The 14,668-nt window shown below is 53.0% G+C and overlaps 1 protein-coding gene across 1 annotated transcript; it reads right to left on the bottom strand.

The window, feature by feature from the left end:
* Positions 1-2,455: 2,455 nt before the first annotated feature.
* Positions 2,456-14,327, bottom strand: CAV3 (caveolin 3). Its single transcript, XM_036332031.1, has 2 exons — positions 14,091-14,327; positions 2,456-3,212 (listed from the first exon to the last, which is right to left on the bottom strand). The coding sequence occupies exons 1-2, from the start codon at positions 14,202-14,204 to the stop codon at positions 2,871-2,873; spliced, it is 456 nt and encodes a 151-aa protein (XP_036187924.1). The 5' UTR covers positions 14,205-14,327; the 3' UTR covers positions 2,456-2,870.
* Positions 14,328-14,668: the final 341 nt, after the last annotated feature.

The raw sequence follows: 14,668 nt of genomic DNA, 5'->3' as shown, positions 1-14,668 counted from the left end.
ACCATATCTGGTGCTTGCACACTTGAATTCCCTTGTGGAACTGCATGCTTACCTGCCTGATCATCACAGAGGTGCATCTGGGCTGTGGCGGGCGAGGGGGTGTGTGTGGGGGGTCCTGGTCCCCTCGTCCTTGGGCACAGGTCCTCTCATGAATCAGAATTCTCAGAAAACATTCTACATCCCAGAAGCATACCTCTTGTATGATGTAGCCACCTCCACTGTGTGCCACAGTCTAATAGGATTCTAGATTGTCACCTTGAAGGGACCCTAGCAAGTGTTTCTTCAAGTGGGATATAGGGGCCACCTGTGAAGTCACAAATGGGTCTGCGTTCATTCCTGGCACCACTACTGAGGCACACGCTGGAGCTGGGCCCTAAACCTTCATTTTAACCAAGAGTGCCTCATTCCCTGGGTGCAGGATACAAGAGGGAGTGGATCTCCACCTCCCTCCTCTGGCCCATTCGCATCACCCACCACTCCCCGGGGTGCAGTTCCGTGTCCTGCTTCTCAAGGGATTCCTGGAAGGAACAGAACTCCTGAGACATACATGCATCCAAGGGGGTGTCCTTTCTCCAGTTCCATGAACTTCACAGGTAATCGAGCACCTGCCATACTCTGCCCCCAGCGAAAGAGCGCGAACTTGAAAAATTGGAGTCCTAGTCAAATCAGGTTTCAGCAAATGCCAAGAGGGTGACAAATCTCTGCGTAACCCAAGATCCCAAGTGTGAAACTACGGCCTCATGATTTCAAGAGGTGTTGGAAGGGCAGGCCCCTGGAGGAGGAAGCCAGAAATACTGGCTTCAGTATTTCTCACCAGGAGGAGCCTGGGCTGCCGTGTCCGCGTGAGAATGTGCAGAGCCTCGTAGAGCCGAGAGGCGTGGGCTGGGAGCGCAGAGCGGATGCTGGCTACTGTGCACCTCTCGGCAAGTCTCCTGACCTCTTTGGGCTGTAACTTTCTCATTTGGAAAAAACTAAGGGATTGGTTATGTGTTTAAGAGCAAAATATATTGGTATCTGCAGCTTATTTAAAAATGCACAGAGAAAGATGGGATTGGTGGACAGAGAGAGAAGTGACAAAACAGGAGTAAAATGCTCGTGTGGAGCCTAGGTGGTGGGTGTGTAGTTGTTCACCACAAACCTTTCAGCTTTTCCTCTGTGTTTGAAAACTTCAAAAGACACTAGAAAAAACAAAAATGGGTAAAATTTTAGAGCTGAAATGGGCGTCAGAGATCATTTTGTGGATGACAAAATTGAGGCCAGAGAAGGCAACTAGGAGAGAGGCAGGACTAGAAGGAGGCTGCCTGCGCCCTGTCTCCCAGTTCACGTGTGGTCCATCCCACCACGCTGCCCCACTGACCCATTGGTTCATGGCCAGGCACCAATGAGGTGATGCCTTTGAAAACTTGGAAAGTGCGGTGAAACCTTAATTTTATGAGCCTTAAATGAGTCTTATTGCATTAAAAAGTCAAATAGGATTGGGGGATACGGGCCTAACCAATTTCTTTTCTGCAGGACTTCTCAGAGCTTTTAATGTGTCAGTGTCTATTGAAAATCTTTTAAGAGAAATATATAGCATTTCCCAAACAAATTTAACAACAGAAGCCATCCCCTCTTTTTTGGGGGGACTAAGTTCTAGATAACACAGTTGGGAAAAGCATCCCTAAAGACTGTAAGATTGCTGGCTTTTATTGGGGGAGTTGTAGGGGGGTTGAGGAGGAGGTGAGACATGCCTTTTCTATTGCTGCTTATTTACACCGTGAGTCCACACGTGCACACATTAGACCTTATACCAGTGATGGCGAACCTATGACACGCGTGTCAGAGGTGACACGCGAACTCATTTTTTTTTTGGTTGATTTTTCTTTGTTAAATGGCATTTAAATATATAAAATAAATATCAAAAATATAAGTCTTTGTTTTACTATGGTTGCAAATATCAAAAAATTTCTATATGTGACACGGTACCAGAGTTAAGTAGGGTTTTTCAAAATGCTGATATGCCGAGCTCAAAAGGTTCGCCATCACTGCCTTATACTCTCATCACACCTCTCAGGGCTGAAGGTGTGCATGTGCCAACTGACAATGCCAGGGGATCCGTGTCTGGGGAGCCACAGGGAAGGTTCCGAGCGGGTTGACCCCAGGCCCTCGCCTCAGTGGTGCCAGAGAGGGCCCCCCACCCCTTCCATCCAGGGGCCATTTTCTTCTGTTGTTGACCTCTAGCTGGCCTGGGAGGAACAGAGTCAGTGTGAACTAATCCAAGGAACATTGGGGAGCAGATGCCCAGCTACCAAGAAGAATCCCAATAGAAACCTAACTCTGCCCTGGTTGTTGGGTTTGGACAAGAGGAAGGGCCAAACAGCTTGTTCCCTGTCGGTTTCTCAGGGCAGCGAAATCTGTTTTAGGAGCTGATCAGAACACACACGCACCTTACAGACCCTCACAGAACACAGCATTCTCCGAATGCAGCCAGAACCCTTTATTGGAGCCACCCCCCAATGCCCACAGTCCCTGGTGGCTTCCTGGGTGGCGCATGTGGACAGGTCGACCCTGGGTGGGAACAGTGTGCTGGTTTGTGCTGTTACAGTACATGTGATCGCAAAGACTTGCAGTAGCTGCCTCTTAGCAAAGGATCTTCCCACGTGCCCGGTCACGGGGGCATCATGGAGGGACGGGGGCAGCGTGGAAGGCCACTGTGCTTCTGGGGTAGGGCTCTCTTTTTGTTCTGGTTTCTCTAGACTCAGTGCTCCCATCCTGGGGGGAATAGCAGTCCTTACAGAGCAAGAGCGCGCCAGCAGTCCCCGGGGAGCAGTTCCGTGGGGCCAGCCTGGCCTAACTCCCCTGCCCGGCCACACCCCTCGCTTCACCTGGCTTTACACTTCCTTCCGCAGCAACACCTTGATGCTGCTGCACATCTGGCCCAGGGCGGCGAAGAGCGGGTTGCAGAAGGTGCGGATGCAGAGCGAGTAGATGTGGCTGATGCACTGGATCTCGATCAGGTAGCTCTTGATACACGGCACCACCGCCCAGATGTGGCAGAAGGAGATGCAGGCGAACAGGAAGCCCCAGAGCAGGGCCAGCGGCACGCCCAGCAGCGTGGACAGCAGGCGGTAGCACCAGTACTTGGAGACGGTGAAGGTGGTGTAGCTCACCTTCCACACGCCGTCGAAGCTGTAGGTGCCCACGGGCTCCGCGATCACGTCCTCGAAGTCCACCTGTGGGGGCAGGAAGGCGATCCTCAGTCACGGCACCCACCCGTTTCTCAAGCTTCGGTGTGTGAGCATCAGACCGCCCTGGAGGGCTCCTGACCCCGCAGGTCCCCATGGGGACTTGACCCCTTACCTTACAGGTGGGTAAGCAGGCCCGAGGAGCTGAGGGACTTGCTTCAAGCCAAAGGTAAGTTGGAGGCAGGCCTAGAGGCATGGCTCTCAAATTCTATTATTTTATGATCCTAGGGAGTTGGACAGTCATAGTCATGCTGGAAAGATTTAGGGGTGCCTGCTGATAAGATGGTGGGCAGCAAAGGTTCCAGTGGACCCAGAGCTCATGGCGGGCAGTTGTACCACCGTGATAAGTGCTCGGGTAAGGGAAGGGAAGGGGCTGTGTGCACCCACAGGAGGACATTGAACTCAGCCTGGGGAAGGGAAGGCTTCCTAGAGGAAGAGACATCTATCTAGGCTGATAGCTGAAGGTAGCCAGGTGGAGGGAGGGATTGTGGGCTGAGAAAGAGAGTTTGGGGCAGAAGGAGCAGTGATTGCTGGGAGCGAGGAGCTGGTGGGACAGTGTGTGCTCTCAGGGAGATGCAGGTGCTTCCCAAAGTCCAAGCCTAGACGACAGGAGTGAGGCTGGAGAGGCAGGCAGGACAGACGTCCGTGCGATGAGCAGCCTCAGAAGGCTCTGTGCAGGGAGCAGCTCGCTCGCACACAGGGTGGGGTGGTGGGGAAGATGCATGTGAGACGAGCTGGGCGTGCTGGAGAATCCAGGCAGGACCTGGCGCCTGGTTCGGGTGGTGGGGATGAGTTAGAGGTGCACAGGTCTGAGAGCTATTCTAGGATCTGGCATGTGGCACAGTGAGGCATGCCGTTCCGGCTAGTGAGGGAGGCTGGTATCTGAGAGGGGCCGAGCCTGCTGACAAGCACCTTGAGGAGAAGGCAGATTGTCTCCTTGACCCATTCCTGCAGGGGCCTCAGATGTCCTGCCCCCATTGCCCACAACGTCCCTCTGTGCAGCTGGAACATGGGTGCCCAGAGAACCCAATCCACACAGCCTCCTGAAGGGTGACTCAGGCCCCTTGAGGGAAGTGGGAAGATAATCTGTGGACTTAGAAAATGGTAGCTTCCAGCTAAGCCACTTAACTAGCCTTTCTTGAGTCCCTGCTGTGCATTAAGCTCTGTTCCAGCTGCTTTCTCATATGTGATGCCATTTAGTGTCACTAAACTTTAGCTGTCTTGTCTGTAAAACGGGGTAGTGACCACCTCGGGCCATTTTAATAAAGTTGGTTGAGTGAAGGCACAGACTAATCAGACTAATGGGAGGGGTCCCCGGTGGGGGCTGTTGGGGCCTGAGCTCAAAGTTCAGTCTTCCAGGGTGGGCCCGCTCCCCACTTTTTTTGCGGGGGGGAGGAGGATTCTCTCCTCTATGCACAATGGTGTTATTACAGTTAGTTTCCATTATAAAATAACATAGCCACGTTGCAGAAAATTAAGGCAATAGCAAAAACAAAACAAAACAAAAACCATCTCCAATTTGTATTTCTCTGGCACTAAAAATATTATTGCTTTGGTGCTATTCTTCCTAGTGTAACTTTTTCGGGGGAGGGAGTGGGCTTAACCGCGTTGTACGTTCAAGGTTGAGTCCTGTTTTTCTCGTATGACTGGATTCTGGGCTCCTGCACCATGTCTTCGATCTCTGGGTCCCCGGGGACAGCTCTGGCGGAGGCTCCACGTATGGAGGCATGTTAGCAGGGAGCAAAGTGTAGAGGGTGAGATTTCAGGCAGCAGTTCAATCTGGAAAAGCTGACTAGGGAATCAGAAGGGCCTGCCCTGACCCTCCTGTAAATTTTGCCCCCGGCCCTCTCTGCCTAATGAAGCCCCCTGTATAGAAGGGGAAGAGCATGCATATGGCCCTCACTTCCTGGAAGGATGGCACTTCTTCCTGGAGGGCTTCCAGGAGGTGGTGGCTGGCTGGGAATTTGGGGGGCTGTGGGGTTTGGAGGCAGAGATGGAAAAGTGGTGTGCTGGATATTTGGAAAAGAAAGCCCAAGTTGGTTGGAGAACGTCTCATGGCTTTGAAGAGTGGATGAGAAGTGCTGGCATCTACATCTGGTTTATATGGGCCAAAAATCCAGTTGCTGCTCCTTAGGGGAGCTTTCAAACCCAAGGAGCTGGGGAGTAGAGGCCTGGGGGACCATTCCAGCCTTGCCCTGGGTTCTCCCACCATGGCTATCGAGGGGCAGCCAAACTCATGGGCCCTGGAACCTGCTGCCTGCCCCTCCTCTGCTGTGGCCAATGCCCAGTCCATGCCCCATGCCTGTTAGTGCCAGGCTGGCCGCTGGAGCATGCTGCGGCCCCAGGAACTTTGCCAGCAGAGGGAGGCATTTGGGCACAGACATGCCTCCCTGCCTGTGTCCCCACCAGCCCTCCTTCTTTCCCTCTCCCACTGAGCACCTGTGGCCTCTCCAGCCTTCTTGTGGCTGCTCCTTAGGAGATTACCCAGCCCTGCCTCTCCCCTCCCAGGGCAGCAGACAGGCCAGAGGAGGCAGGGCCCAGGCTGAATCTAGGCGTCCTGATTCTAATCTGAGCACTTCACACTGCCCCAGCCAGGGTCAGACCCCGGGGTAGATGCTGGTTTCGGGGAGGGTGACTGTCCCTCTGAGGTCTGGTCCTTGTCAGTAAAGACCTGCCCAAGGCAGCGCCCTGGGCCCGTTCTTCTTCCACTCCCTACCTTGCTCCCAGCAGTCAGCAAGGCCCCGGCCCCCCTGCAGCCCAGCCCGATTTGTTCACTTATCCCAGCATATTCCTCCAGGCGACACATTTGATTGTTTGTGTCTGGCCTCTAAGAGGCAGCAGAGTGGGAAGAGCCATGACTGATGAAGTCACACTGCTAAGGTTTGATTGAGTCCAGCTCTGCTCCTTATGGCTCTGTGACCTTCAGCAAGTGGCGTAGCTTTTCGTTGCCTCATTTTCCTAGGCTTACGAAGCTTATTGGAGGATTCAGTACGTTAAAAGATGTAAATACTGAGCATTGCCTGGCACCGAACACTGATTAGGAACTGTTAGCTGTTGGTGGTTGTCACAGCGTGCTTTCAACAGGAGACGAGAGTCCCAAATCTGGGTGTGCACACCAGGGTAGTTGCTGGTCTGATGAGTGACTTTGGCAACTTAACCTCTTTGAACTTCATTTTCTCATCGTAAAATGGGTTTACTACTTCTTACAACCTTGTTATGAGGAATAGAAATAATTTCTCATCCATCCATTCAACTCAACCAGTATTTATTCAACATCCGCTCTGTGCCGGGCACACCGCCTCTTGGCCAGTGCTTAGCACGACACCTGGCACGTGGCAGGTGCTAGTGATAGTCATTATTTGTTCAGCTGCTCGGAAGTTCCTATGAAAATATATTTAAGGGAATCTGTTGACACCCCAGATCATAAGTGCACTTCTTCAGCCTACTTAGCCATAAAAGTGTGTGTGTGTATATGTGTGTATGTGTGTGTTTATGTGTGTATGTGTGTATGTGTGTGTGTATGTGTGTGTATATGTGTGTATGTGTATGTTTATATGTGTATGTGGTGTGTATGTGTGTGGATGTACACACATCACCTGTACGCACACACCTCAGCCTGTGCTGATAAAATGGACGGGTCCTCTTTTCCCTCATCTCCTACTTACAGTAATAATCCTACCTCCAAGGATCTCTCTGTTGTGTCTTTTAATTATCATTCATTTTGTTGCAGAAGCCGTTGGTGCTGACATTTGTATTTTCAGTAATTGCCCTTGGGCACTATGCATGGGGCAACTGATCTGTGAATCAGAAAATGTGCCCTGAGAGGGATGGGCTGGGCTGGGAGGAGGCAGCTGTTCCCCTCACTGGGATTAAGCATGGAGATAGCGTGCTAGTTTGGGGAGGTATTTATAAGACCCGGCTCAGGCAGCTCTAGGCAGTCATGCCAGTGTATCAGAAGCACACGGTGACTTCATTTCTTAATCCGTTTTTCAGAAGCTGGAGGGGAGATGGCTGTTTGGGGAGGGTGGTGGGGCGGGGGCTGGATCCATGGGCAGCTCAGTGGGCAGCTGGAGGGAGGGGCTGGCGGTGGAGGCGGAGAATGTGGCTGCTCGTTCAGTTGGTGCCCCCTTCTCTGGCATATTTATTTTTGGAACAGCAAGAGGGCCAGTTGATTAATCGGAACCAGCCAGCGCAGCCCCCGCAGTCTCAGAGGGCAGGGAGGGTGCCAGGCAGCAGGACCAGGCGCTGCTGGAGGATGCGGGGGAGGCCAGCAGCCACCTCCTGTCAAAAATACCTCCCCCACATGCCCACATGATTCAGTCCCTGGGCATCCAGGGCCCTGGACACTCTGGATAGGGTATTTGGGGAATAGCTCTAGGCAGGAGGGTAGACGCCTGGTCCCCGCCTCCACTTGACCACTGAGCGACCACTGTGTGATTTGGGGCCTGGTGCTTTCCCGCTCGGGCCTCTGGGACTTTTTGTTTTTATTTTTTAACTCTATCAGAGGATTAGGTCAAGACCCTTATAACATAGACTTAGTTTTGGAGTCAGAAGACCCAGGGGGTGGCTTAGCTTTGCTGGGTCGCAGTTTGTTCGCTTATTACCTTGCTCCATAAAGGGTGGTCCTCAGTCAGTGCCTGTCCACGCCAGGCAGGTGCAGAAGTGGAGAGAGAGCATTTAGAAATATTCACAGCCTTTTGACCCAGTAGTTTTATGTCTGTTGACTCTAATCATACTAAAAATTGGAGCTTACATTGTGGATGCCTTTTATTGATTTGATTTCTCTAGTAATTAGTTTTTATTACATTTTACAAAAGTATTGGTGTATAAACAGATTGGAAAAATAGTAATAAAAGGGACCCTCTACTGAGATAGTTTGAGAAACACCGGCCTAGAAAGTAGGAAGCTAACATGAGGTGATTGCAGCAAAACAGTTGAAAAACAGCAAAGCTTTGCTTTTTGTGTAATTGGTAATAACGTTAATATAATTCTGTACAATCTGGGAAACCATAGCAACACCCATAATTTGGCCCGGTAGATGCTGGCTTCAGGCCAGAGATCATATCTAGTGTTTCACCCAGCATGTAAGGGGCGAGCAGGGGTGGAGCCCACGTTGGCCTGACATCAAGTCCTGAATTCCCTCTGCCCTGTCCCTGGCCACGTCATCGCAGGGCCTGGTATCCCAGCAGGAGATGAGGCACAGATAGCGGCACAGGCCAGTTCTGAGGGCAGGAGGCGGGGTCAGAGGTTCCTTGGAGCTTGAGGGCCAGAGCACCCTACAGAAAGGATCTGGCTCGCCTGGGCTGGGTCTTACAGGGACTTGGGTTCATGTAAAAGAGCTGTGAAGAGACTGAGATGACAGAAGGCTCCAGGGCAAGAGAAAGGACCTGTCGGAAGAACCCCCACCAGGTCTCCTGAGCCCTGTCCTTTCCCTCCTGCCCGTCAGTCTCTGCCTTCAGGAAGTCGGTGCGGGTGGGAAGGAGAGCAGTAGAAATAGCCCTGGGCTGAGTTCTAGGCATGCCTGGCACCAGATTTTGGTGGGGGGTGAGCTAGTCTTCAAAGATGCCCCCCAGTTAGTCGTGCCTCTCAGCGTTTATGATCTCGCCTCGTCTCATCCTCATTGAGTCTGGGCTTGCCCTGCAACTTGCTTTAACCACCAGAACGAGGGAGAAGGGATGCTGTACCATTTCCAGAGCTAAGCCTTAGGAAGGCGTGGCAGCCTCTGCCTTGGGGAGCTCTAAGCCACATTAGAAGTTCACTTTTATACCCTAATCTAGAGGCCAGTCCATTGCCACACCCTGCTCTAGAGACTGGTGGAGAGGCCACATAAAGGGAGAGGGCCCAAAACAATGCGGAGATAGAGGCCCAGCCATTCCAGCATCGGAGCTGAGCCCTGCCTCCCAGCCATACCCGCCAAGGCGCCAGGCATGTGAATGAGCCATCTTGGATGTTCCAGCTCAGTCGAGGCCCCAGGTGGTTGCAGCCCCAGCTGTCATCTGACTGCAGCTACAGGAGCTGCTGCCAGTGAGCCCTGCAGGCTGCCCCGCTGAGCCTGGTCAACCCACAGGACAGTGAGAGATCATCAGATGGTGGTTACTTTAAGCCTCAAGTTTTGGGATGATTTGTTACACAGCAATACATAGCTGATACAGTGTGTCTTTAGGGAAATCTGGTGGTAACTCTGGACTCCAAGTTTGTCTTCTATAGGACAAAGGGGACTTATTTGCACTTGAAAGTGCAAAACTTTCACTGATCCTGGTTAATAAGAATTTCTGGTGGCAGGCCCAAGAAATCTGCATTTTACAAGCTCCCAGGGAAGTGGGCCATATTTTGAAGAACTCCAGGCTAGCTGATATCCAGAAGTTCCCGTAACTCTAACTTATAAATACCTCAGTGTGAGGTGGTCCAGAGTGGCCCTTCCTGGTGGTACTTGACAGAGGGCAAGGCATTTCTGAAAGGCATTGCCATGTGGAACGACTGGCCGATGGGGTGACCTCCCACAATCCACCTTCAACCCGCCCCTTTGCCTTCCTGCCCTCCAGTTCCCTTCCAGATGCTTTGTCTTAGTCCGCCTTTCTCCGCAGTCAGAGCAGCACAGAGGTTTCATCTGTGAGCCAGCAGCACAGAGGTTTCATCTGTGAGCCAGCTCGGCCTGGCGGATGGACCAGGGCTTCCTGGGGCAGTGCCCTCACCCGAGAGTCCTGTCTGCCTGGACCTGGGGTGGGGAAGCGGGGGAGGGGCCCCTGACTCTGCCCTACATTCTTCTCAATAATTGTGGCCTTTGCTTATTTTGTTTCCTCCTCTGGGAAAACCTGTTCTTCCCTTTCCACACTTAAAATTGTTCCCTTTTTTAAAAAAATGCATCTGGATACCACCCGCCCTGAATCTGGCTCCTGATTTTCCCAGATGAGAGTGATGTCTTCTCCTTAACACCCCGCCCCAGCCCGGGGCACTTCAGCTGGCACGAATTTATGGCATTCAGCAGCTCCCTGAACACTTGTTAGTTTTATCTCCTCTTGCCGGTTGGGTTGGCTTCTTCTTGAGAAGGAGGAAGTGCAGGTCAGTTTGCTCTCTCTGTAACAGCGTGTCCAGGGGGCCCACATGGGGAGCAGAGCTGGTAGAGCTGGCCCTCTGGGTGTTTGCAGCAAAGGCTGTGGCTTGTGTGTTTTTCTGCAGGCAGGTGTGGGTTGGGGGTGGGATGGAATCTAGAGTGCTGGGCTGGGACCATGTCTGTCCCTGCCCTGTTTGAAGGGCCAACTTTTAGTGCCTAAGGAGAGAGCGGGTGGGGCCAGAAACTGAAGGGCCTGCATGACCCTCTGTGCTCAAGTGTCACTGCGACAGCACCTGGAGTCTCGTTGTGAGGCAGGGAGAGAGCTGACCCTGGGCCCTCAGAAACAACTCAGGAGGACTCAGGGTGGGGCTGGGCCTGCGGGAATGCATGGGGAGAGGGCTGGAGGCTGTGCAGCGTGGGTCTGAAGGGAAAGGTGTCCTCACTGGCGGGCTGGAGCCCCAAGGACCATTGGTGCACATTCACCCCCGACACCCCCTAGAGCCGGGCATGGGGTCTGAGACAGCACAGTGCCTGGCACATGGCAGGCACTCAGCAGTGATCCGCGGAGTCAGTGCTCCACGAATGGTGGGTGATGGTGGGAGCAGAGGGAATAGGTGTGTTTCCCCAGCTCCTCAGCCCTGGGCCCGGCCCAGAATCTTGGAGAACACAGTTCAAGTCTGTTGGGCTGTACAGGCATCCCCTCTGCCTTAGCACCTATTTCCCACCTGGGTTCAAGGGCGGTCCCAGGCCTTGCTCAGGAAGTTTGGGGAGGTTGGAACTCTGGAAAGACTAAAGGGAGTGCCTCCCCTCTGCTGGAGGTCAGATCCATGGACACATTGGATCTGTCTCCCTCTTCAGGACCAGAGAGGGAAAGGAGTTTTCCCAGAATCACACAGCAAGTTAGTGTCAGGACTACGACCAGAACTTAGGTCTCTGTACCCAGTCTCATTTCAGCACCTTCCTGTATCACTCATCCTAGGCCACGTGGAGCCATTACCACTCATGAAACCACCCCTAGCAGGTGCCTTCCGAGCCTTCGTCTCAGCCTGTCTCCCTCACCCCTCACCCCTCACCCCCTTTTCTTTCTTCCTCCTTCCATCTGGTCTTCTCCCCAGGTGATGAAAAACGCCCAGGTGATCCACGCTCTCCTCTCTCCCTCCCTCTCTCTGAATTCCCTCACAGACCATTACACCACCCTGAAGTCTGATTGAAGTCTATTTTCTGGTATTTGTCTGACTTGATTTTAAGATCCCTGTTCTAAATTTCAAAACGTTTTCATTTTTCACTCATGAAAAAACAAAAGAAAGAAAAATTAAATAACTAGCCAAACCAGGGAATGGCCAATACCTCTACCAAATAATTAACAAGGTTACTATCTCTTATGGGAGAAACATTTTTCTGGGGCTCAGCCCCAGGGGAGGCGGCATGAGCAGCTGCATCTGTGGGCCCCCATCCCTCCTTTGGTTTATAATCTGGGCCTAGAGCCTGGCAGGCTCCCTCCCGGCTCAGTAGGGCCCGAGAGTCTCTCTTCACTTGTCTCCTACTGCAGGTCTCCTTTGGAAACCACATTCTCTCTTGGGGTCCTGTTCTCCATTCCCAGCAGAGGGGCCGCCAGAGGGGAGCCTGGGAGAAAACCTGGCGCTGGTTCAGTTCTCTTTCCTGCAAGCTCCTCCGGCCTCCCACTCAGCGCACACTCACCACACCCTTGCTTTGTGCCGGGGACTGTGCCAGGCACTCTCAAACCCCTTGTTACGCTTAATCCTCACAGTATATTTCTATTGCACAGAGCTGCTCTGAGATTCATGTACCTGGTGGGTATTATGATATTATGCTCATTTCACAGAGGAAACGCAGACTCTGAAAACCTAGGTGACTTGTCCAGTGCCATCATTTTTAGGTCGAAGAGCCTGGGTTTGAAACCAGACCTGTTAAAGTCAAGTGTGGGACTATTCCCTCTAGACCACACTGAGCAAACCGTGACGAATACTATTTGCCATTTACCTCGCGCCTTTTAGCTTGCAAAATTTGCCCCCGAATGCTCCCTTTGCAGCCTTTTCACCCTGTGCTGTAATTACCCTATCTCCTCCATCAATGACATACACATATAAATGCAATACTAGCATAGTATGAGCTGTTCTGGAGTAAACGCCCTGAGTGAAGAGCCAGCCACCAACTGCCTGGAGGAGTTGGGGAAGGCTTCTGGTGGAGGTGACGGTTGAGTTGGTCTTGAAGGCTGAGCAGGGCCTTCACCATGTGGAGGTGAGGAGCTGGGTGCTCCTGGCACAGACACAGGAGTGTGTCCTGGTGGGTGTGGTCAGCCCCTGGCATGCGGGCTGGAAGGTGGGAGAAGGTTGGGATCAAGATGGTGCTGGGGTTTGAAAGCCATGGGGAGAAGTTAGACTCAGCATGGGCAGTGCCTGCTGGAGGATGGCAGGGCAGGGTGCTCAGGCCGTTCTCAGCCATGCCGTGTCATCAGTGGCCGTGAGCTTTGGGCCAGTACACCCGCTGTGGCCAGTACAACTTAAGAATTCTAAAGTTTGTATAATTTTAATTAAAATGTAAAAGCTGATATTCGGTTCTAGGATTGGCAAACTTTTAAAAATGTTTGGGCATGTGAATTTATTTGGGCATTTCAGCTGTACATTTTATGCAATTAAATACAGAGCAAGGATTCCTGATAAAAATTTGGAGTCTGAATTGAGATGCGCCCCGAGTCTAAGATACACACTGGATTTTGAAGCCAAAGGAAGACTGGCAGTAGTTCATTGATCATTGTTTTGTATTGGTTACATATTACAATGATACTATTTTGGATATACTGGGTGAAATCAAAGTATGAAAATTAATATCCCTTTTAAATCATAAGTATGAAAATTAGTATCTCTTTTTCCTTTTTAAAATCATGGCTGCTAGGAAATGTACAGTTACATGGGGTGAAGTATAATGGGTCACATTGTTTCCCTTGGAAAGTGCTTTTCCTAGGTCTGATGCCTTCAGTAGCATCAGGAGGCCCAGGCCCCTTCTAACAGCCCTAACAGTGACTCTGATTCTGGTGGCTGCGCCCCTGCTCCCAGCGGGTCAGCTGTAGGAAGATCCCTGTGGGTACCAAGCGGAGGTTGGAGTGAGGGTGTGGGCCTGGAGGCAGCCGGGCGAGGAAAGGGGCCTGATTCTGGCAGTGGCCGTGGGTGGGGCTGACTCCCTAAGGCTGCCCACCTGTCCCCCATCTGAGCATTTCCTTTCAGGGGCCTGGGTGCTCTCTGAGAGGTCTCTGCCCTGGCCTGGCCCCTGGACCAGGGGTCAGGTGGGGGGCTGGCAGGAGTGCTGGGCATGGCCCCATACCTGGGGGGTGGACATTGGGCAGTGCCGCAGGGAGGGGGTGGTGAGTGCCCCTGGGAGGGCCACCAGCCCTGGCAGGAGCTGCCCTCTAGGGATTAGCCCCGAGTCCGCTGTGGAGACCGCAGAAACGCCCCCTGGCCTGGAGAAGAGCCCACGTTGGCCACCTCGTCTTCATGCTGGGACGAGGGCCAGGAGCCAGTGGGAAGCGCTTCAGGGTAGTAGGGCTCCGTCCGTGACATGCTCCCCGCCCAGTCAACGCCTGGGTCACCCGGGTGTGGCTCACTCTTGCTCTTGTTTATGTAAAGGTCCTTTGGCGGGTAACAGGCTGGGTTTTCAGGGGGGAATTGGAGAAGACAGAGGGACCAGGCCTCTTTCCAGGGAAGCTGATTGTGTGGAGCAGAGCCCTCCCGTCCAGCACCCACTGCTCAGCACACCCCACACCCTCTGGGCGGGCGGCGCCGGGGCAGGCCCGAGCCTACCTTCACTATGTCCTCGTTTATGTTCTTGGGGTCTCGGTTCACCAGGTCGATCTCCTTGCAGTGGATGTCCTTGACGATCTGGGCCTCCAGGTCCGTGTTCTCTTCGGCCATCATCGTGGGGCTGGGAGACCCGGGGGGAAAGACGCGGGGCAGGGACACCAGTTCAGTGTCCCCAGGCTTGTGCCCCAGCCGGCTAAATAGGCCCCACCCAGCATGCCAGCTGACAGCTGTCCCACATAGCTCCAGCCTGCCTCTCACCAAAGCCTCGGTGGCAGGCCTCCAAGCTAAAATTAAGATCGGCGCTCTGCTGGGTGGCCCAGAGCTCCTTAAAGGGGGCTGCTGCGGCACTGGGCCTCATGGGGCAGAGGGCCTGGCACCCCCGCTGCCCCCGCCCACAGCTCCAGCTGGGCTGTTGGTTGAGGTCCTGGAATTTGCCCCACAGTTTTACCACCGTGTCAGCGTTTGAGCTCCTAGGGGAGTGGTGGGGCCCTGGCTCTGCCTCTTGCTGGCCGTGTGAGGTGGACACACCTTCCCCCTCTGGGCCACCATGTGCCCACCTGTAAAATGGGCCCCTAATA

Source organism: Myotis myotis, unplaced genomic scaffold, assembly GCF_014108235.1.
Source record: "Myotis myotis isolate mMyoMyo1 unplaced genomic scaffold, mMyoMyo1.p scaffold_m19_p_13, whole genome shotgun sequence".
In the NCBI taxonomy this organism is placed as follows: Eukaryota; Metazoa; Chordata; class Mammalia; order Chiroptera; family Vespertilionidae; genus Myotis; species Myotis myotis.
This window is presented reverse-complemented; position numbering and strand designations above follow the sequence as displayed.